General features: G+C 43.8%; 1 protein-coding gene across 23 annotated transcripts in view; it reads left to right on the top strand.

Moving 5' to 3' along the window:
- Positions 1-21,512, top strand: part of APBB2 (amyloid beta precursor protein binding family B member 2) — a 357,775-nt gene that overhangs the window by 229,587 nt on the left and 106,676 nt on the right. For 12 of the 23 annotated variants that reach the window (XM_048212053.2, XM_026508785.4, XM_048212050.2 and 9 more), the window contains 2 exons: positions 12,608-12,816; positions 21,208-21,270. In XM_048212053.2, the coding sequence (XP_048068010.2) occupies positions 12,608-12,816; positions 21,208-21,270 (272 nt within the window). The remainder of the gene's footprint in view (positions 1-12,607; positions 12,817-21,207; positions 21,271-21,512) is intronic. The other 11 variants (XM_048212057.2, XM_026508786.4, XM_048212056.2 and 8 more) reach the window with 3 other exon arrangements.

Genomic DNA, 21,512 nt, shown 5'->3' with positions numbered 1-21,512 from the left:
GAAGACACTGGATATTGAAGAACAACTTTTAGTGTCTCCTGCAGATGCCTTATTTATGAGACCCCGACACCGTGCTTCTCATAGACAAAAGGAAGAGTACCGAAAGGTTTGCCCAGCTAACTTTACTATTAAAAAAAAAAAGTTTACATTTAATAACCTATTGTACAACACAATTACAATTTAGAACAGAATTTATAAAATAAAACCTCTGAGATGCAATGTAAAACCATTATTATCAGTTTACTGCCTTTTTGCTCCCAGTGCTGTTTCCAGCATACTACGATTTGATGCTTAGGAAAAAGTTTCTTTTTGATAAACTATGTTTATTAGATAACTAAAACTTTGTAAATTTTTGGAGCAAGAAATTAAATTTCATCTCAACTCCATGGCTCTTATCTCATGTTCTATTATTGGTTGAAATATCTTTACCTTGATATATAAGCTGCTTCAAGTTTTCTTTTTGAGTTAGGTAGAAAATAAACATCACAAGGAGTAATAAAAAAAAATAGCTTTTACCCTGATCCTTTTAATTGTGTTTTTAAAAGGTAGTTTCAGGAAAACATTTTTCTCTGAACTCCTCTACCCCATCCATAGTCTAGGAATCCTATTTTACATCAAATATTAAAGCTTGTCCAATAACCACCTTGGCAGATGAAGCAGATTAGTTCAGTTATGCTAATTTTTTTTTCCACTGTGGGGTGTGGAGGGGTAGAGGGAGGGGGGGAGAGAGAGAGAGAATCTTAAGCAGGCTGCATGCCTAGCACCCCGATGCGGGGCTGGAACTCACGACTCTGAGATCATGACCTGAGCTGACATCAAGAGATGGACACTTGACCAACCAAGGCACCCAGGCATCTCTATGTTGATATTTTTAAGGGTACTTAACCTTTAAAAATGCACTTAACAAATAGAATGGTTCCCAGACAAAAATACACAGAGATTTCTCCACAGCCAGCAAGGTTTCCCAACCTCATCGAGCTAGTTCACATCGTTGAAATCTGTTTCTTCACCTGTAAAGTGGGTGATCTCTTCTACCTGTGTTGCAGGATTTGGTGGTATCAAATGAGTTTGGATAAATTATAGCACTTTAAAAGTCCTGTAGTGCTCTAGAAATACCTGTTTTTGTTTGTGTATCAGAAAGAAAATATATACATTTAATCTATGGCATTATAGTTCTGTGTCTCCCACAGGTAGATTTTGATTTTGGAGAACGTGCCATCCATTCACAGCACTCTTTTAATGCACTGATAAAAGACCAAATTGTAGCTTGTTGTAGAATACTCTATTTCCTAGATTCTCAATAATCATCTTTTGTTCTAGTATTTAACACAGATGAGAAGTCAGGTCCTAGTATGCCACCATTTAGAATAATAATGACCTTGAAGTTAGTAAGGCAACCCCTGGAATAGCTTCCACCTTGTCATCTTGGCTACTGTGTGTCGGTGTGAGGAGGTTCACTGAAGACCCTGCCAAAATAATGGGGGGAAATGGGCTCTATTTAATCTACTTTCAAAGCCGTCTGCCTTGAAAGAGTATGGTGCCAGTAGTAATTCTATCCATCTAATTGTTTGGAAGCCAAAGAAAGGTTCCTACCTACAGTGGTATTTTGTCTTCTCTTCCCCAAATGCTCACTGTAAAATAATAATCAAATCAGAAAGTTTGTGTGGTTGGGTTGACTGAGGATATGGCAGCTGGACACATTCTCTGAATACTGTGCAGTTACATTTGCCTAATTTCCATATAATCATAGATCTTTCTAGAACACTGTGTGTAGGAGTAAGCACTAACTACCCAAACATCCAAGCAAGGGGTATTAGGTCTGATTTGTTGATCTTCTTGCCAAACGTAATAATCCCGTCTGATATTGAGTAAGACGCGTTGCTGATATTCAGAAGGTGAGTGGTGTACTCAGACGACTGGAGAAAAAACTCATAAACCTGCCTAACAATTTTATATAAATATGTTGTGATCTTTACTTTTTAAAATGATCAAAAAATTGGGGCACCTGGCTGGCTTAATTGGAAGAGCATGTGGCTCTTGATCTCAGGGTCGTGGGTTTGAGCCACATGTTGGGTGTAGACATTACTAAAAACAATAAACATTTAAAAAAATAAAAAATAAATTTATCAAAAGAATGCTGATTTCAAGAGCATGCCTACCTGCATTCATTCTCTGTTCATTATTGTGATTAGACTTTTGGATTTTGGAGATTTATTGTTTCAATACACATTTTCTCAGCTCTTCTTAGAAAAATAAAATTGAGGTTACTGAAATGGTCTGTAGCTTTCTTAAAGTAAAATATGAGTCTCCACTCAAGTGTTAAGTTTTTATTTATAAGGTCTTTTTGCGGGGGGGGGGTGTGTGGCCATTAAGCCTATGGTTTCTCAAAGGTGTTTGCAAATTGTGCTACTTTGTACTTTGCACACACTTTAAAAGGAAATCGTGTTCTCTTTTTTTTTCTTTAAGATTTTATTTATTTATTTGACAGAGAGACAGCCAGCGAGAGAGGGAACACAGGTAGGGGGAGTGGGAGAGGAAGAAGCAGGCTCCCAGCAGAGGAGCCCGACGTGGGGCTCGATCCCAGAACGCCGGGATCACGCCCTGAGCCGAAGGCAGACACTTAACGACTGAACCACCCAGGCGCCCCTGGGAAATCGTGTTCTTAAATTATATTTCATATCATCTTAAGATTTTAATATCTCCTTTCATAACTTGTAGGAAAGTGCATGTTTTAATGTATGTTTGGTTATTTAGAATAACATAGTCTTCAGCCAGGTCATATGAGTAACGTCCATTATATGTAGGTTTGTACAGGTGAGTGGATATTTACAAACACCAGTTTTTCTTCCAGAAAATTTGAAGCTACTTTTATCTTATGCCATTTCGCTTTTAAATTTGTCTTTGCAGAGTCCCCGACTCATGTATTGTGTTTTGGTTTGGGGGTAACAGTCTGTGAACAGAGAAGCATAGTTTCCTCTTCTCTTCCACCCCCAGTTCCTGTATACATACCTTCTTGAGGACTTGACGTAGAATAGAAGCAGTCCCAAAAGAAGGGTGTCTTCACTAATAAAGCACACTTAACACACTCTTTGGGTCTGATTTCACTTCTGCTTCTTTAATGACGTAGAACAGCCACGTGCTGATTAAAGAGGTGCCACATACTCAAACCAGCCGTGTTCTCATGTGATACATTGTTTCTAAATTGATATGTGGGTGGCCGGTATTATCATCTAGTTGTCTTGATCTAAATAAAAACAGTCTTTTTAGTAAAAACCCCGTTTGGTTGCTGCAAACTCGGAAATCTTAGTTCATTTTTAAGTGAGCTGTGGTTGATGCCATTTCAGAAACTTTGTGCCGCAGCAGGCTGTTTTTTCCCCAAAGCCGCATTTGAATGAAGCAATGAAGAGCCATTAACAAACAATTACTTAGTGATTGCTGTGTGCCTAACTTTGTGCTCGGTGCTTTGCTCCACATCAAGCCTGTCGGGTAGGAGCTGTCATGGCTCTGCCGAGAGCAGGCAGGCCGTTAGCAATGAAGCCGTTTGTCACCAGTCTCGCAGCCAGCCCGCAGGGGAGCTGGCTGACTGCAGGGCGCCTGTCTGTGATAGTAACCTGGCCCTGCAGCAATTTTAGTAGACTAAGCCCTGCAAAGACCCTGTCTCCAGTGAGTTTAAATTAAGAAATTTTGTGTTGATCTTATACCAAAATACTTGATAAAAATATACAAAGCATGTAATGTTACAAGGCCCAAATTTAAGGACTATTTAAATAGTGAGTTCTTGGAATATTTGCTCAAGAATCTTTAATGGAAAAATCCTCAGCCAAGAATAGCTTCCCATTTCAAGGACATTCCAAAATTTTAATATTAGTATTTTAAAAGAAAAATATGAGAAAAAGCATGAGGAAATGAACGCTCCTAAAATTGATAAGAATTTTATTATAACTGTTAAAAGAATGCTCTGCAGGAGACTGGTGGGTCAGACTTCTGAGAGCTCACAGATTTGGGACACTTTGAGGTTCATTCCCTTGTTTCCATAGTCATTGTTTTCCAGGTCCTTGGACTGAGGACAGTTTCCCACCATATTCTAAGCAGCCTCCGTATGCTGCTTGGAACCCCTAGCAAATCTATAATAAATTATCTAGTCCTGGAGTCCTGGCTCCGTGCTGTTGTCTTCGGAATTTGGTGATGAAGCTGGAGGGAATCAAGAGTCTTGCTTGCTTTATTCTGACCAGGAAGTTCTGGGTCCAGAGAAAAATAAAGGGTCTAAGTAGTGAGCGAGAGAGAGAGAGAGAGAGAGAGAGAGAGAGGAAGAGGAAGAAGAAGAAGAAGAAAAGGAGGAGGGGGAGGGGGAGGGGGAGGCAAAGGAAGCTGACCACGAGGTGATCAAAAAGTTTTAAATTCAAATACAGTTGTCCCCCGCTTTTCAAAAGTTTGTGCAATGCCACTTTGCTTTCTCAAAACACTTGCATTAGTACCTGTTGGCGCTAAGCAAAAGAAATCAAAGAGGATTTTCGCTTTTATTCAAAAAGGTGAAAAGTGTTCAGCGTTTGTTTTGCAGTGAGCTGTTACAGAGGCAGTGTGCACCCCCAGCAGCGAGAGTGGCCCCACCAAGCCCCTTCCTGGGGACCTAGACTCAGCAGCTCAGCATCAGTTTGCCATAGCTCTGAACTGTGTCTGTGAGCATCTGTGCTTTATCTCGATTTATCGTGTGCATTTATCGTGGGCAAGATGTGTCCTGAGCTATCAGAAAAGCCTAAGAGAAGTTGTTTTTTTAGGTCTGGGAACTCTCAAAAATGTTTCCATATAAATTAATGGGTGGCTCGGTCGGTTAAGCATCTGCCTTCTGCTCAGGTCATGATCCCAGGGTTCTGGGATTGACTCCCGCATGGGGCTTCTTGCTCAGTGGGGAGTCTGCTTCTCCCTCGCCCTCTGCCCCCTGCTTGGTTCTCTCTCTCTCTCTCTTTCTCAAATAAATGAATAAAAATCTTTAAAAATGTAATGGTAATTGCTTCTTAGCTTTATGCCATTTTGGCTTATGAAAGGTTTCATCTACTTTCAGATAGCAAGGGAAACCTGTAGTTTGTATTAAGGCATCTGGCTCCTTCAGGAATAATATCGTTCCAGAGATTAGCTAGGAGCAGCTGCAACTAAGACTTTGGAAGAAAGAGTTTTTTCTTCTCCAAGAATGGAAGCATTGTACAGAATACTCTTTTGATTTGATTTTTTTTTTTTTTTTTTTTTTTTTAAGAGAGAGGTTGAGGGGAATTGCAGAGAGAATCTTAAGAATCTGCACTGGGCATAGAGCCTGATGTGGGGCCCGATCTCACGACGTTGAGATCATGACCTGAGCCTAACCCAAGAGTCAGACGTTTAACCGACTGAGCCACCCAGGTGCCCCCCTTTTGGGTTTAAAAACACAGATCACACAAGACCTTGAAGAGTTCCTTGCACACAAGACCTTGAAGAGTTCCTTCCACTCAACCCTCACTAGAGTGACTTTTTGGTTGTAATGACATGTCAGGTTCTTTCCTGCCACAAGGGCCTTGCACTGTATTCCCTCTGCTGGGAATGCTGTTCTCTTGTATCTTCACAAGCCTGGCCCGCTTGTAGTTTAGGGATACATTGTTCCTCACAGACCTTCCCAGACCGTCCTGTCCAAATAGCCCACCCCATCCCCAGACATGATTGATGGCATTACCCATTGATTCCTGACCATATGCCCAGCTTCTAGAATAGTACTTGGCATTTATAGGAGGCCCTCAATATGAAAAGTGAGTGAATAAGTGGATGAGTGAATCACCAAATGAATATACATTCACATTTTTTATTTTGTGGAACTAGTAGTTGGATGGAGTCTGATGGGAAAGAATTGCTACCTTTTCTGTTTTCTTAGGCCAGCGGTTCTTAAAAGCATGGTCCCACACCAGCGGCACGGACTCAGCGTCACCTGGGAATTCTTAGGTTCTACCCCAGACCTGCTGAGCCAGAAACTCTGGGGGTGGTACCCAGTGATGGCTTCTAGCAGGTTCTCTAGCAGGTGACTCTGATGCTTGAGAATGACTGCCCCAGGTCACTCGTGCAGGACTGGATCCATCTGATGTCCCCACATATCCCCAGCCCTAAAACAATGCCTGGCACAGAGTAGACGGGAAATATTGTTCGATGAATTACACTATGTCCTCTTTCCTCGAGGCCCCTCACCCCATGCCTTGCACATCGAAGGTGCTGGGTACGCAAATGTTGAGGGAAGGGAGTGAGTGCCATTCTGAGGACCCGAGGGAATCCTTTTGTGCTCTGCACTGCAGACCTTGCCAAATTTAGAATCTCAGCTCATCCATTCCTTCTTCCTGTGGCCTCTGGAGCAGCAGAGGAAATTTCCAGCTGCTGCTCCATGCTAATTTGTTCTCATTTGACCCTTGGGTTCCTGCAAGTTAGCCCAGGGGAGGGTATAATTAGAGGTGGGCTTACTTCACATACAGCTCCACTGGGAAGGGGAAAGGGGAGTGGGGAGTGGTCCCTGCAAAGATGAAGAGGAGGCCAAAGTGCAGCCAGGCCCAGGGCTCTGGCTCTGGTGCCTGAGGTGGCTGGAAGGGGTGGGTCTTTGCTGCTCACAGATGGGCTCCTTGTTCCCACGCCAAGTATTGCTCTTGGCCCAGGAGGCTCTCAGCACAAGAGGGACTTTCTGGGGCTCTCAGCCTTGGCTATTTTTATACTCTGACTTCCAGGCCCTGCTTCCAGAACAAAACCACAAATGATGAAGGGCCACAGAGCCACTTTGAAAGGACACCTATGGCTTTTAGCCCCTACTGCCAAACCGTCCTGTGAGCCTGTGACAGTGCTTTGGCCAGATGCCGTGATGACAGATCCGAGACCCTATTAGGTGCAGGATCCTGTAGGGAGGGACGGAGGGGCAGATAGGTGGGATCTTAGTGTCTGCAGTGTGCCCGAGGTTGGAATTTGATCCTGAGGCTGCTGATGGTGGGGGGGGTAGATCTGTGGGCCAGCTGGAGTGGTTGCCTGGATTACTGAAAGCAGAATTCAGGAGGGAGGCCCAGAAAGAAGGCTCCTACAGAAAGTCTACACTGGCAGTGTCCTCCTGTGGACTGACCCAGCCACGGGGGTGGTTCAGGGCTCAGGGCCAGTCCCCGGGGGCAAATCTTTGTGCTCTTGCTTAGTAGCTGTTTGACCTTGGTCAAGTCAGCAGGCTGGTCTCAGAGCCCCAGACTTAGGGCCATTGTGTTCTTTTGTTTTCACCACTGTTTATTCACTTTCTCAATTCCCTCAAGCTGTCCATTACTGATTTTTCTCGGGTGTCTGAAAAAGTAACATCCATGTATACATGGAGACATAGTCTCCCCCCCTTGGCTTTAAACCTAACAGCTGTCCTCCCTGAGCCTTAGAAAGGGGATGACATTACTGTGTTCTTCATGGGGTAGCTGTGGACACTCCACGAGCTCCTGCAGTAAAGAAATAATAAAGAGTCTGGGTACTTCAGCCTGCAGTCAGTGTCGGGACCCTTGTTACTTTTTCTGTTAACAGCAGGATTGTTACTTGCTCTTAGAACCTTCTGGCAACGCTAATAGCACGCGGGTTTCAGCCTTGAAAGGCCTGATTCTTGTCCTGGCTTGCTAATATTCCCTCCCTTGCCTCCGTGCTGGCATTGATGTGAGCATTAATGTGGTAACGTATGTGAAGATGTGCTTTACTTTATGGGTAGGGAACTTTTTTTGGTAATGAAAGCCCTAGACCCACAGTGGGAGAAAATATTCAGGAATCATACAACAACAAGACAAATTTATTCATTTGGGGTTGGTTTGTGTTTGAGAGAAACCTAGGAAAAGTTTAGTAAATCTGCTTTTTTTATATATATAAAGATTTTATTCCGTTATTAGATAGAGAGAGAGAGAGAGAGGGAGCACGAGTAGGAGGAGAGGAGCAGAAGGAGAGGGAGAAGCAGACTCCCCTGCAGAGCAGGGAGCCAGATTTGGGGCTCAATCCCAGGACCCTGAAATCATGACCTGAGCTGAAGGCAGACACTTAACTGACTGAGCCACTCAGGCGCCCTGCAAATCTGATTTAAAGGAGACAATAGGGGACATGAATCTTTACTTTTTAAGTTATGAAATATTTATTTTTTTACTTATACATTAATTGAGAGACAGACATTTGAAGAAAGAGAAGGTATCGACAGAGTCACGGCCAGCCAAGGAAGAAGCCCAGCAGGGCGTGGTGGGTAGAATCTGGTCTAACCTGACCTGCTCAGGTCCTCAAAGCCCAGCCCTGCTAAGGGAATCTGTTGGACCTTCTGCTCCAGAGAAAGAGTCACCTTAAGATTATCTTCTCTTTATTCTTTGAACCATGATGATCCCATAATCCCATAAATTCTGTAGTGAGCGTTTTCCTTTGGATATATGAAAATATTTTTTCATGGTGGGTTTAGTGAACACAATATATTATATTGTTGGCTTTGGAGACCTATGATATATAATAATAATAGCAATAACTGAACATTTTTTTAAAAAGATTTATTTATTTATTTGAGAGAGAGAGAGCTAGTGGGGGGGAGAGGGAGAGAGAGAATCTCAAGCAGACTCCCCACTGAGTGCGGAGCCCAACACAGGGCTTGATCCCAGGATCCTGAGATCATGACCTGAGCCGAAACCAAGAATTGGACGCTCAAATAACTGAGCCCAGGCGCCCCTAACAGTGAACGTTTATGTGGGAAATATGCCTATTAAATGTCAACCTTTATTCTGAGCGTTTTACACAATACCTGCTGATGTAGAGTTTTGATCCCCATTTTACAGGTTAGCACCTGAATCCCAAAGAGATGGAGTCACTTGTCGGAGGTCATTCAGACAACGAGTGGCTGAGCCAGAATACCAAGGCCCCATACAGAGCTCCCACTGGCTTGCCATGCCGGGCTGCCTAAGGCCGTATTCAGAGTCTTTGCTGACTCCCCTCACGTCTAGGGTTTTTTTTTGTTGTTGTTGTTCTGTTTTGTTTTTTGTTTTTTCTAAGATTTTATTTATTTATTTGAGAGAGAGAGAGTGAGAGAGAGAGAGCATGAGCAGGGGGAGGGGGAGAAGCAGACTCCCCACTGAGCAGGGAGCACGATGTGGGGCTCAATCCCAGGACCCTGGGGTCATGACCTGAGCTGAAGGCAGACACTTAACCGACTGAGCCACCCAGGCGCCCCTCCTCATATCTAGATTTACTGGAGTATTTAAAAATACTCTTCAGGCTTTCTATCGATTTCTCTTATAATCTTTCCTTACGTAACCCCCCTCCCCACCAACGGTTGGTCTGCGTTCTAGTCCTGAGGTTGGGTAACTGGGGTGAAATCCTGTGATTTGCTTCCTGCTATCCAGTGCTGAGCGGGTCTTCTGAAGGTGACTCCACAGTGACTCACCCAAAAAGAAAAGAGTTCTCCAGGATGGAGGTCTTTTAGGATATTCCCGGTGAAAACGAGGAATGGCAAGACTTCGTAGCTCTAGGCAGATCTGTCAAGAAGGGGTGCGTGACAGACAACTCGGTGTGAGAAAACTGCTGAGGATCAGAAGGGCGATGAAGCCATCAGACATCATTTCCTTTCTGCAACGCCCGCTCCTTTGTCGTCAGCAAAGCTTCACTAAGTAATTTTCTGAGAATCAAAAGGGCTTGGAACTTTCTCCTCTTATCACCTGGTGTTTATAGATTTGATTGAGTTATAGTTCTATGGATTTGATTGAGTTTATAGTTCTATTGATTGAGTTTATAGATCTATTGATTGAGTCTGTGTGCCCTTCTTTATGCCATATGCACTGTGGTACTCATAGGAGAGCAACCATTTTAAGCTGCTTTGCAATATTTTGAATAATCTTTTGACAAAAGCAACTTCTGGGATTTAGATGTCTTGGCGCCACTGTACTTTTGCTTTAGCTGTGGTTTCAAACTTAATTTTAAACACTAATAATAATAATAATAATAATAATAATAATAAACCTGATCCCTGTTTTCAAGGAACATCGTGCCTACAAGACCAGTATTGGAAACAGATAAAGATGGTGCTGCTGTGGTCAGAAGGGTCTGGAATTCCACCTGCCTGTACCACTGTCTTCCTCCCAATTTGATAACAGTTGAAAACCACTAACCTGTTGAATAAGGTCCAAAGTACTTATTTAAATATGTACATAATTTTATATAGGAAAACAAAGGATATTGGGGCCATTTAGGTTAAACAAAATGAACTGTAATGAGGCTGAAGGCATATTTCTTACATTCCCTATGGAACCTATTAATAAAAAAAGAACCAAAATCTCAACTTAAAGTATCTTGGCCACCAGCCCAGGACTCTTTCCAGTTTGTCATATTATGTTTCCTTTTATCCATAAGAACATTCACATACACCATCAAAGGAAAGTAGACATTGCTGTTCTTGGGGGTTGTGAAATTGCTCTGTTTTGTGAAACTGCACGGAACTGATTTCTTCAGAATTCTTTTGCCAAGATCTAGTTCCCATCATTCAAAGACTTCATTCATTCATTCATGCCTCCCTCCTTGTTTATTTACTCTTTCTTCCTTCCTTCCATCCATCCATCCATCCATCCATCCATCCATCCACCCCCCCCATCCAACTCATTATTTTTGAACACTTGCCATGCTGGGTGTTGGGAATATGAGAATGTACAAGACAGATATGATGTCTCCGCTCTCACAGGGCTCACATCCCTTAAAACCCAGTGTGGGATGATGCAGAAGGGATTCTGTAAATGTTTCTGGAACTGTTAATAATATTGGAGATGTGCCGACCTCACTTTCTCCATCCTAATCATCACCATCTTCAGTTTTTCGCAATGGAACACATTCCCCTTTTAATTTTTATTCCAACAGAATCTCAGCAGAGATCTTGGTTTCTGTCCTTGGTCTGACATGATTCCGTATTCTGATACATGCTCGTGTCCCAGCTGTGGAGACAACTAGGATAAATGTATAAAACTCAGGCCCTCAGGCCTCAAAAACCACAGAAATGGCAACTAGCATCCTCTTTATGTCCTTTCAAGTCCCAAAGCTTGGTTCTGTAAGCCACTAGAATGGGACAAGGCAAACCCTTGGTAGGAGTTTCTCCATCTTAATCCAGACACCCATGTATTTTATATTTCCTGTCCCACTTGAGATGCAAAAAACCGAAACAACCCCTCCACCCCCTAAAAAGGAGACAGAACAAAGGAGTGTATACATGTTTGTTTCGAGTGGTTTCTGAAAATTTGGGGTAAGTTGAGATTATTTAATCATGGTTGATTTCCTGTGGGGGGAGGGGAAATTTCCATCATAATTTGAGACAAGTGGCAGTTTTGCCTCTGGCAGATTTAAATGAGGAAAGTGAATGCTGGGATGCCAAACTCACGCATGAATGCACATCTGTGCCCTTAGTCTTAATCAGCCTCTTTGTTTGGTTCCTCTTCTCCCTGTTGCCGCTGTAACAGCGTCAGTGACGCCTGCCCACGTGACACAATGACATTTGCACAGACCAAGGCCCACGTGCTTCTCCCTTGAATTACTGTGACGCACCCCCGGCTCTCGCGAATGCCCCCACGGGAAGGGGCCTGGTCTGTAGAAAAAAGTGATTCCCGATTGAAACACAAGTTTCTTAAGTTTTCCTGTCTATGTGCACAGGTTGACGCAGCTGCCTCTGATTTCCCCACGTGCCTCTGTCTCTGTGGATTTCCTCCACTCTTCCTCCTCTCTCCTCTTTCCACTTGCACTTCAACTCATCTCATATTCAACTCAAAGTAGGCCAAAATGAGATTCTGAAAAGCAAAGAAATATCTACTAAACTGATAAAATATTGATACAGGCCAGGGATTGCTGAAATTGCCCTGCACATGTATTTTATTCTCCCCCCCCCACACATGGTATTTAAACATTATTTTTTTGAATTTGAACACCTTCGGACTTTTGCACCTGCTTTCCAGTTTGCCGCAATCCCCACCATTCTCTGTTGTATTCCTCACCCCCCCTCCTTCATGTATTTACGTTACTAGTCTTGAATTCCAAGGCTTTTCCCGGTCTGCCTTCCTTAGGAATCTTCTGTGTGCAATTTAGAATTCTAGAGTATTACAAAAGGCGTTGCTGCTTTGTAGATGTTTACAATCAAATGGGAGGAGTCGTGAGAGCAAAGGGAAGCTATAAATACAGTGCTCATTTACAGAAAGCGGTGAAAGAAAACGAGAGGTAGACTGCTGAGAACGGTATAAGATGCCAACCAGTAAGTCTTACTGATTTATAAAGGGGTCAGTGGATTTTGCGTGAGGCTTGCAAATTTTGCTTGGGCAGTTGATTTTGGCTAATGGAGCTTTAGCTTGTTCATAGGGTTCTTGAAGCTGTAAAATGACTTGATCATGGGTCCTTTATGTCTGTGTTCTCAAGTGGCAGTCGTCCTTTCCAGTTCTCTCATTTCTTTCCATATTGTCCCCTTTACCGTACTTTGTGTCTGCAGGATGGCTTTAGTTCTCATTAGTGCTACGGACCTATCTGCCTGTGGAATTCTCCAGACTACTAGTACCAAAATTGGAACACTGTGATTGTTTCCTCTTTTAAGAAAACGCTCTTGTTTTCCATTTCCCAGCAGACATTTGGAGTGATCACTCCTTTCAGACTGATCCGGATTTGCCGCCTGGCTGGAAGAGAATCAGCGACATCGCTGGGACCTATTACTGGCACATACCAACAGGGACGACTCAGTGGGAACGCCCCGTCTCCATCCCAGCCGACCTTCACGGTTCTAGGAAAGGGTCACTTAGTTCTGTAACGCCATCTCCCACCCCAGAGCACGAGGTAAAATGGAGTGTCTTTTTAACAGCTTGGTAGAGTGGATGTGATTTGTGATTTCTCTTTAGACTTGTTGCTTCTGCCCCAACAGGTCATCAAGGTAAGTGTTTTGATTATCATGCATGCTGCATTTGAAACCCCAAAATGCTTCCTCTTAGTGTAAATAACATTAATACCATCGTTCAGGGGTGTTTTCATTTTGTCGTGGCTTTTGATCTTTTGAAAACAGCATTCTAGGGATGGAAAGTAAGGGAGGCTGATTCATGAGAAGTGGTTAAGAGTCCCTGGGGCTCACCGAACCGACACTTTACTGCAGGGGCCTTCGCAGGGTGCTATAAAATATTTACACACGGAAGAACGGCTCCTGGCCAGACGCGTTATAATGACTACATGTCTTGTTAGCCTTGGGTCCATCTGAGTGCATGGAGGGGATGTCTGCAAGAACAACCCTCGAGAGCCCTTCGATGCATAATTTCTATTTTTTTTTTAAAGGATCTGTTTATTTAGCAGAAGTGACATGGTTTTAGACATAAATAGCAGCATAAATTTCTGCTATCCCTAAGGAGGAAATGTGATGTTTAAACAAAGAATTGAGGCATGAAAAAAATTCCACTGTGGTATTTATCAGTACAGAGATCCTTGCGGCAAACCTTTGTGAATCCCAGTAACAAAATATTCAAGACAATGGCTGTTAGAAAAGGTCACGATTAAGCAATGGCTTTTTCCAGAAAAGTAGTTGGAACCCTAACACACAGGCACACCTGCCTGTCTGACCACAGTCTTTTGTTCTTTCAACAACCCGTGTTCTTTGACGTTGAGGCCTTGGAGGGAGTCAACTGGGTCTCTCCCCGGTAGAGCTCCTCCGCGTCCTTGCGACCATTCTCACCCTTCCTGGCTTTGAAAGTAGACAATGTCTTGTTTCTTACATCTGTGCTGATTGACTTGCTCTTCTCTGGGAGGCAGTAAGACCCATTCCAGACCCATTCCTCCTAGTACAGGGCTTCAGTATCTCCCTTCCCCATCCTGGGCCCCGAATCTTCGTCTCCCGAGTGACGGGTCGGGGTGAGCTATTCCCGCAGTGAGAGACAAGGGCTTTGGTTGGTTGGTGTTTGAGCCTGATAATCAGGCACGTGCTTCCGTCCTACTGAACCACATAGGATTTTGTTGCTTACCACCGGGCAACTTTGATAACTTTTTATTGAAGTATCATGTTCTTCTTGGCTAAGCAAATCCCGTTCAGTTATTCATCTTGTATTAGGAGTGTTGGGGGACAAAGATGAACCTCAAGAAGCTTCGCATGACGTGGCACCTCCTCCCATCCCAACCTGTCTGCGTCTTGGCATTTCTCCCTGGACCGCCAAGCGGCCTCCCGGAAGCCGAGCCAGCCAGGGCAGAGCCTCTGCTCTCACTAAGGAGCGGATACCCTCTGTCTTGCTCACCTGTACATCTTCTCCCTTGGCATCCTTGTTAGACTCTCCTTCTCCATTGCAGGGCTTCATCCCCCTATTATAACCCTTTGGCCAACTTCACGTGGGAGTGCCCTACGACCAGGGAAGGCTAAGATGGGAAAGGGTCAGCTGATACCATGCATCACAGACAGGGAAGCTGAGGTGCAGAGAGGTCGGTGACCGGCAGCACCACTGGGTCTAGAACTCAGAGATCCTGAATGCTCCTCGAGGTTGTTCTTGCTCAGCTTTGCTGGCTTTGAGATTCCAGCCCACGGTGCTTTCTCATTGTCCCAGAAGTTAGATCAGACTCACTTTGAGATGTTGCTTTTGTCCCGGGAACCTCTTGTCCTCTGTAGGTAGAAGAAATGAAGTTCTTAAAGCCTGCCTCCTGAGGCCAAGGTGTGGATGTGGTAAAGTCCAAGGAGGGCAGCCCAAGGTTTGTGGGACTCAGATTTTTATTTCTTCGATGAATATGGCGGTGTCCGTTTCCATGTTTTCTGTAGAAAATCTTGGGAAGAATGCATCACAGGTAGGCAGCTGGCTCTGGGGAGAATGGTCAGGTAGGAGAGTCCACCTCTAATTCCTGAGCCTCCTTCTGATGCCCATGTGGGCCTGTTCTTCCCCTTGTCTACACCCACTTCCCATTCCCATCCTAACTACCTCTCAGGGCCCCTTCCCAGGCTCCGATTGTGTCCCATGGCCCTCGCTTCCTGCTGCTTCTTCTAGAGTTCAGTGTTCCCCTAATGTATCCACAGCGCTTAGGGTCCCTGCTGCTATTCGTGATTTATTGTGGCTTTCAGTGTATTTTCGTAAGTGTCATCTCATTTGTTCCCTTCAAGACAGAGAGGACAGCTAATATGTTCCTTATGTAAGAAACGAGTTATCTGAAGCTCAGTGAGTTCAGTAACCCTGCAGCTGGTGTAGGAGTGGCACGTGTCCAGTTCTTGGACTCTGGATGCTACGCTCTGCCTGCCCCCCGTACTATGTGAATTTCTACCGTGCGGTCCGTCTCATGCCTCTCTTCTGCTCTTGACCATACCATTGTGTTGACTCTCATCCCTCCAAGGAACTTTGTTAACAGATGCATCATTGTAGGTTTCAGAGAGAGAGAGAGCACGCGCCACTCCTGTCCAGCACTTTCATAGACCCGTGGAATGGATATTCCTCAGATCAGCCTTTGGGTTGTTCACTTCACACACATTTTCCCCTGTACGTCAAAGAACTGACCACATTTAAAGGGCAGTATGTTAAAATCCTAGAAGCAGAGGTATGAACAGATAGAGAGACGAGGAAGGGGAGTAGGGGAAAGTGCCAGCCTGCGGTATACCCAGGACATGCAGACGCTGAAGTGGATGTTAAACCAGAGGCACCAAGGGTAATGGAGTGTTTATGGTGCCGAGCTCACGCCTTATCTCATGACTCCTAATGGAACCCGATGCATCTGGTGACAACACTAAGACTGAGAGGCGAAGCTTGCCCGAGGTCACACACCTATTAGTAGGGGAGCCAAGCTTCAATGAAGGTCTGCTGCCCCCCACCCTACTCCAGCCTTCACGGTTCTCTTTATCGGGGGCTTGGCGAGTCTCACAGCTCTTTATCTCAACCCAAGGGCAGGTGTTGTCCTATGCAGAGCCTTCTAGAAAAATGACTTCTCTTGATAACATTGTCTCAGGTGCTAATGACAGTGGAAGAGAAATGATTATTTCTCTGACACCATTTCTTTGATCCTTAAATAGAATCTATTTCAACTAATTTGGAACCATGAGAGAAAGCAAAATGTTAAGGACGAGAAGAAACTTGTAATAGGTCATGTTAGAAATGCATATTTTATTCAGCTTTTTCCTGAGCTTGTTTAGGGGGAAAAAAAAAACAAGTAAGTGCCAAATCTGTTGACTCTGCTTCACAAAAGTTTAGTACTGAAAGCTTCCTCACAATTTGAAAATTCTACATTTCATATTCCGCAGTTCACTGGGGAAGTGCTAAGTGCAGTGGATAATGTTTCCTCTGTGTACGCCAGCAGTGTTTTCTTAAGTTTATAAACTGGCCAGGAAGCATTTGCTATTGAAATTTGGCCCCCAGTGATCTCCCCACCCCACAATCCATCGATTTGTTCCAAATTACTTGGATGTTGAATTTTAGAAGAAGGGAGCTACACAAAATATTTTTATGAATCACTGTTGGCCTGTAGGCAAGTCTTGCCTTATAATGTTTCCAACTGAAGGTGTTTCCTGGTTCCTTAAGAAGAGAAGTATGGAGGAGAAAGTGTGTCTGAAAGCAAGGGGAGGTGGAATTGTTTCTCAGAACTGTGATCTTGATCATAATTCACTCTGTTTTTGCTGCATTGCTCCTGGGGTCTGAAAGCCTTGAGCCACCAACCCCCTAGGAGGGGAAAATCTGTGTATTACTAGAACCTGAGGAATTTCATATACACTTAGAAATAAGATGACAACACTATTCTGTCATCATTTTACTGAACTTTTGACCCGATCAAGTAATTATGACTGGCGAGAACCTTCAAGAAGGGCCTAGTGAATGCTGTGGCAGTGTTTCTCAGCCTGTGAGCCAAGGACAGTGGCCAAGCTGATCGCTGAGGCTTGTAGAATATTTTGATTCCTTGGTCCTACCTGAGGCCACTGAGCTAGACTCTCTAGGGGTGGGACCTGGAAATCCGCCTTTATCATAAGCTTTCCAGGTGGTTCTATGCTGAGTAAGTAGAAGAGCTGGCCCTCTAATGAATCTAGTCTCCCTGTCCTTGTTTATATGTCACTTCCTCTTTGGACTCATCTCATCTTCTGCGAATTACTGCTCTCATACCTCCACTTTGAAAGCCCTTTATTCCATAGTGTCTTTTTGTAGCATTATTACTTGTGGCATGTCAGTCTCCCTCCTTGGGGGAAGGTGTGAAGACCTGTCCCGCCTCATCTTGTGTCCCCAGCACCTGGCACCATGTCCGGTACATGGTGAAGCTCATTACGTGCTTGCTGAATGCAGGAATGAACCAGTTTCATAGCTGAGCGAGTTCTTGGTCGGCTTGCTACAGCAGCAAAGCCAGCACTAGAGCCCCGGGTCTCCTGACCCACCTCTGGCTCACAAAGACGCATTTAATTGCACATCTATTTGTCAATCTGTTTACTAGTTTGATTCTTTTTTTTTCTAACTTCTCTGGGTTATGTTGCGTGGTAAGCCATAACTCTATTCTTCTGAGAGCGTTGCATCCAATGAAACACAGAAAGCATTTTAAAAAGAAGTTTAAAAATGTGCACACATGTATGGATTCAGTGCTCATGAACATCGCCTGGCCTGTTCCTTAGAGTTCCAAGATTCCAGGTGCTTTGCCGTTTATCATCAAGGCCACACGTACCGAGGCTCAAGTCTTGACAGAAGAGGATTAAGAAGCATAATTCATAACACTTTATAATCCATAGGTCCCCTGATTTTTTATTCTTGCCAATGGCCTTCTTTTTTTTTCTCCCTGGAAAGAGCAGAGGCTTGGGGAACTGTCATGTCTTGGGCACCTTCAGGCAGGTGGTCCGTATGCTAAGGGCTAACGCTCATGATCTTAGTTTGTCCACACTCTGATGTGAGGTCTTCTTAGCCCTGTTTTCCTAGACAAGGAACTGAGGTCACAGAGCAGATGAGAGCAGAGGCAGGATTTGAAGCTGGGCTTTGCAGCAGAACTTCTGAAGTGCACGCACGTGGAAGTGATGATTGTAGCTTCCATCAGAGTCACTAGGGAACATTCTTTTGCTTTCCCCGCTGCGTGGTTCTCAGCAGGTTCACCTTCCACGCTTGCTCTCCCGGTTCCATTTTGATACCACTTCTTAGAGGCTTTCTCATTCCCTTGGGCCCCAGCCTCAAGAACAGGCTCTTGACACTGTCCCCTCCAATGTTAGCTTTTTCCAGCAGAAGATACAATGCATTGTTTTTGTTTCGTTTGTAGAACTGCTTTCTGAGATCCCAGAGGAGAAATAAGGAAGAAGAAAACCCTCAGTAGTCGAGGTTATACCACTGGATTCCCTTAATGGGTCCACCCTCACACAGATTCTACTGTGTGGTCATGAAGGGCACCACGCTGAAAGGTCATGAAGGGTCATGATAGGCACCAGGCTCCAGGGGCTGGCTTGGTCCCCAGGGACACCACTGCCTCTGAGGAGCTAAGGCTCCAAGGCTCTCCCAGAACTCAGCATGGTCACTTTGCTCAGGGGGAGGAAGGGGTGCTTCACCTGGTCAAGGTCAAGAAAAGCACCAGGAGAATTTGTCCGCCCCCCCCCCCACCTATAACTCTGGCCCCAGGACATTCCACTGTGCAAAGATTTAGCTGCATTGCCTGAAAAATTATCAGTTGGGAGGTCATTGCTCATGGTACACGGTCTCTGTTCTTCCCTCACTAGCCTTTTCCCTGTCCGTCATCTTTGTCCTTCCCGAGGCCCAGAGCCCACCTGCCTTTCCCTCTCTCACTGTCTTTCTCTTTGTCTCATCTCTTCTTTCATCTCTCACTCCTCCTATGCTGACTACAGACTTTCTGTAGAACCAATCTCTTTGCGGTGTCTTAAAAAAAAAAGATTAACTAAAACGTTGTATTCTCTCTTCTTAAAAAAAATTTAGATGAACAGAATATGTGGTTCTTAAAACTCACAACCGATTGTTTTTGTCTTTTTTTGCCCTTAATTTTTAAAAAAAGAAAAATTATGGTCACTTCAATAGGAGAGAGAATTTCGAAAAATGAGTGCTTTTAGATATAGGAGGGAAAAGGGCCTTTTGTCCTAGTCATAACATAGGTTCTTTTAGTCCTTACTTGAGTTTTGTACTAAAAGGTTTCTTTAAGAGTCCCCATGTTATTTTAGCTTTTGAAAAATTGCTGTATACGACCTTTGTTTATTTAAATCTGTAAAAGGTGATTGTTGGAAGTTTGCCAACTGACTCATGTCTCCGTTGCATAAGAGCTGGATTCATAGAGTTTTAGAATTACAATCAACTTTTACATTATAGGGACCCAACACCCAAAGAGTAAATACATTTAAAAAAATTTTTTTAAACCATACACACATACAGAGAACTATTTTAATTAAATGCTAAAGACTTTTCTGAATACTTGTTTTGAAAAAATACTCTTTATATCCTGTTCCCACACAGTGCCTGTTGAGGATAATTTGATTTCAGATTCCTATTGTCAGACACCCACTCTTTTTTTAAAATTTCTCTACAAGAACATAATTACCTGGAGTCTTACTAAGTGACCATCTGATATCCTTTTTCAGCATTCAACTTCAATGAGAAAACAAATATTACTCACATGTAAACTGCGATGATGGTTTGGGATCAAATAAGCTTATTTTCCCTTAAAAAAAAAAAAAGAAAAGAAAAAGAAATTTCTAGCTTAAAATTCTTGGCATTTCAAGTCCTTATCGTGAGTCCACCTTTAAGGGTAATTCTAAACCTTTCTTGGTCGCCAGCCCCTCTGGAAATATGAGAAAAGTGAGGGATCTTCTCCCCCAGAAAAACGTACACGCATGAAACCCACCCTGATTTCAGGGGGCTCACAGGTCTCCTTGGCTAACAAGTTAAGACCCTCCTGTGTTGGGAATTTTCTTGTCAGTGAAAACTGAGCACTGCTTTGGGGGATGGGGTAAGGATACAGGCGAAGGGCTAGGCAGCATTCCTGCTCTTTTGCTCAATAAAAGAGATTGTTTTTTAAAAAGTAGATATAGTCGTGTAAGTTCCAATCTATTTTGAAAAACCGCAGTTTGGGTGCTTAGTCCAAAAAGGAAAGCGACAGTGACACCCTCTGTGCATTGATGACGATGGATCTGTATTTGCAGTGACTGTGCTTGTCTTGTCCTGGCCAGTTAAACGAGCACATCTTTCAACACTCGACACATTCTCACTTCACTGCCTCTGCTCTGAGTGCGTTTAAAAATTACACTAATGTCGTGAGCAGGAATCATGGGTCACTATTCCCTTCTCATTTTCAAAGCACTTGAGTTGAAAAGCGACTTGAGCAAAAGGTTTCCATTGCTGATTTATTGTCCGAGGAAAGGGGTGATTCACCTGGCACATCAGTGGAACACATTCAGAAGGATGTCCCTGGGTTTTGTTCGCTTCATTTATTTCCCCAAATGTTACATGAAAAATGTTTGGATATTCACTCAATATGGTAGGAAGGGAAAAAAACAACAACATTGCCTGTTGTCTGAGGGCAATGGAAGGGCTGTTTAGATTCAAAGCTCTCTTCTGAGCGGGTCTCCCAACAAGGCAAGGCTTCGTGCTTTGTTCTAGGATTCTGTTTACAGAATCACTTCGTGATCAAACACTAATTTGTGAAGAAGCTTGTGTGGCAAGGAAGCAGAGCTTTCTATGAATTGGAAGAATTTACATTAGACTGTGGAGAGCTGCTTTGGGTCAGTTAAATCTCAGGCTATGTTCCTTACTATCCCTCCTACCCTTTCATTGTCCTTTTTTCTTTTACATGAAAATAATTTGAGCCCCAGATTTTTATGCCCTTGATGGGGGACATTCCCCCATTTTCAAACCCTCACGGTGACAGGCACCATTCCTAATTCCACCCCCATCCCCAGAAGACAGTTCTGTTTGGTCACCGGGAGAGAAAAAGTTTCCTGTGGTATTAGGTCCACTAGGCATTGAATCCTTCAAAGCATATTCTGTGCTTAAGGCCACGTTTAGAAGATCTAACACTGACTGCTAGTGACGGTCAGTCGTTTCTGTGGTAAGTAACGTGAGCGCCATCTCTCTCCTCCCACCCTAGGCTTCAGGTGATAAACTAGATCTAGAACCAGCTAACAAGTGGCTGGTAGAGTGAATTTGTTCCCTAACCCGTCCTGTGAATATCAATGCTAACAAGTGTCTTGTGTTTTTTTTTTCTTTTTTTTCTTTCCTTTTTTTTTTTTTTAAATCAATGTGCTTTTTCCTATGTGAATAACTATATGTCTAGAAACAGCCATGGAGTGATTTTGCTGTTCTGAATGGGGGAAAGATTAATAGTGACATTTGGAAGGCAAGTATATTGTCAGACCCTAGATCATTTAATATTTTGTCCTTTCTGCATGGCTGTGGCTGTATCTTTTTCTTCTTCATGAATGTCATCCATTCTGCAGGGACGCAGTGATGGGGCTTCTTGCTAGGGTTGCCCAGCTCACACACATGTTGCCTTTTTTTTTTTTTTTTTTTTTTTGATGTGTCCCGTTGTGAATGACTTCCAGCTGACTGCCCCAGGTCCCCTGTTGTCTTGTAAGAACC

Source organism: Ursus arctos, unplaced genomic scaffold (assembly GCF_023065955.2).
Source record: "Ursus arctos isolate Adak ecotype North America unplaced genomic scaffold, UrsArc2.0 scaffold_9, whole genome shotgun sequence".
NCBI lineage: Eukaryota > Metazoa > Chordata > Mammalia > Carnivora > Ursidae > Ursus > Ursus arctos.
The sequence above is the reverse complement of the archived record's forward strand: the minus strand, read 5'-3'. Positions and strand labels throughout refer to the sequence as shown.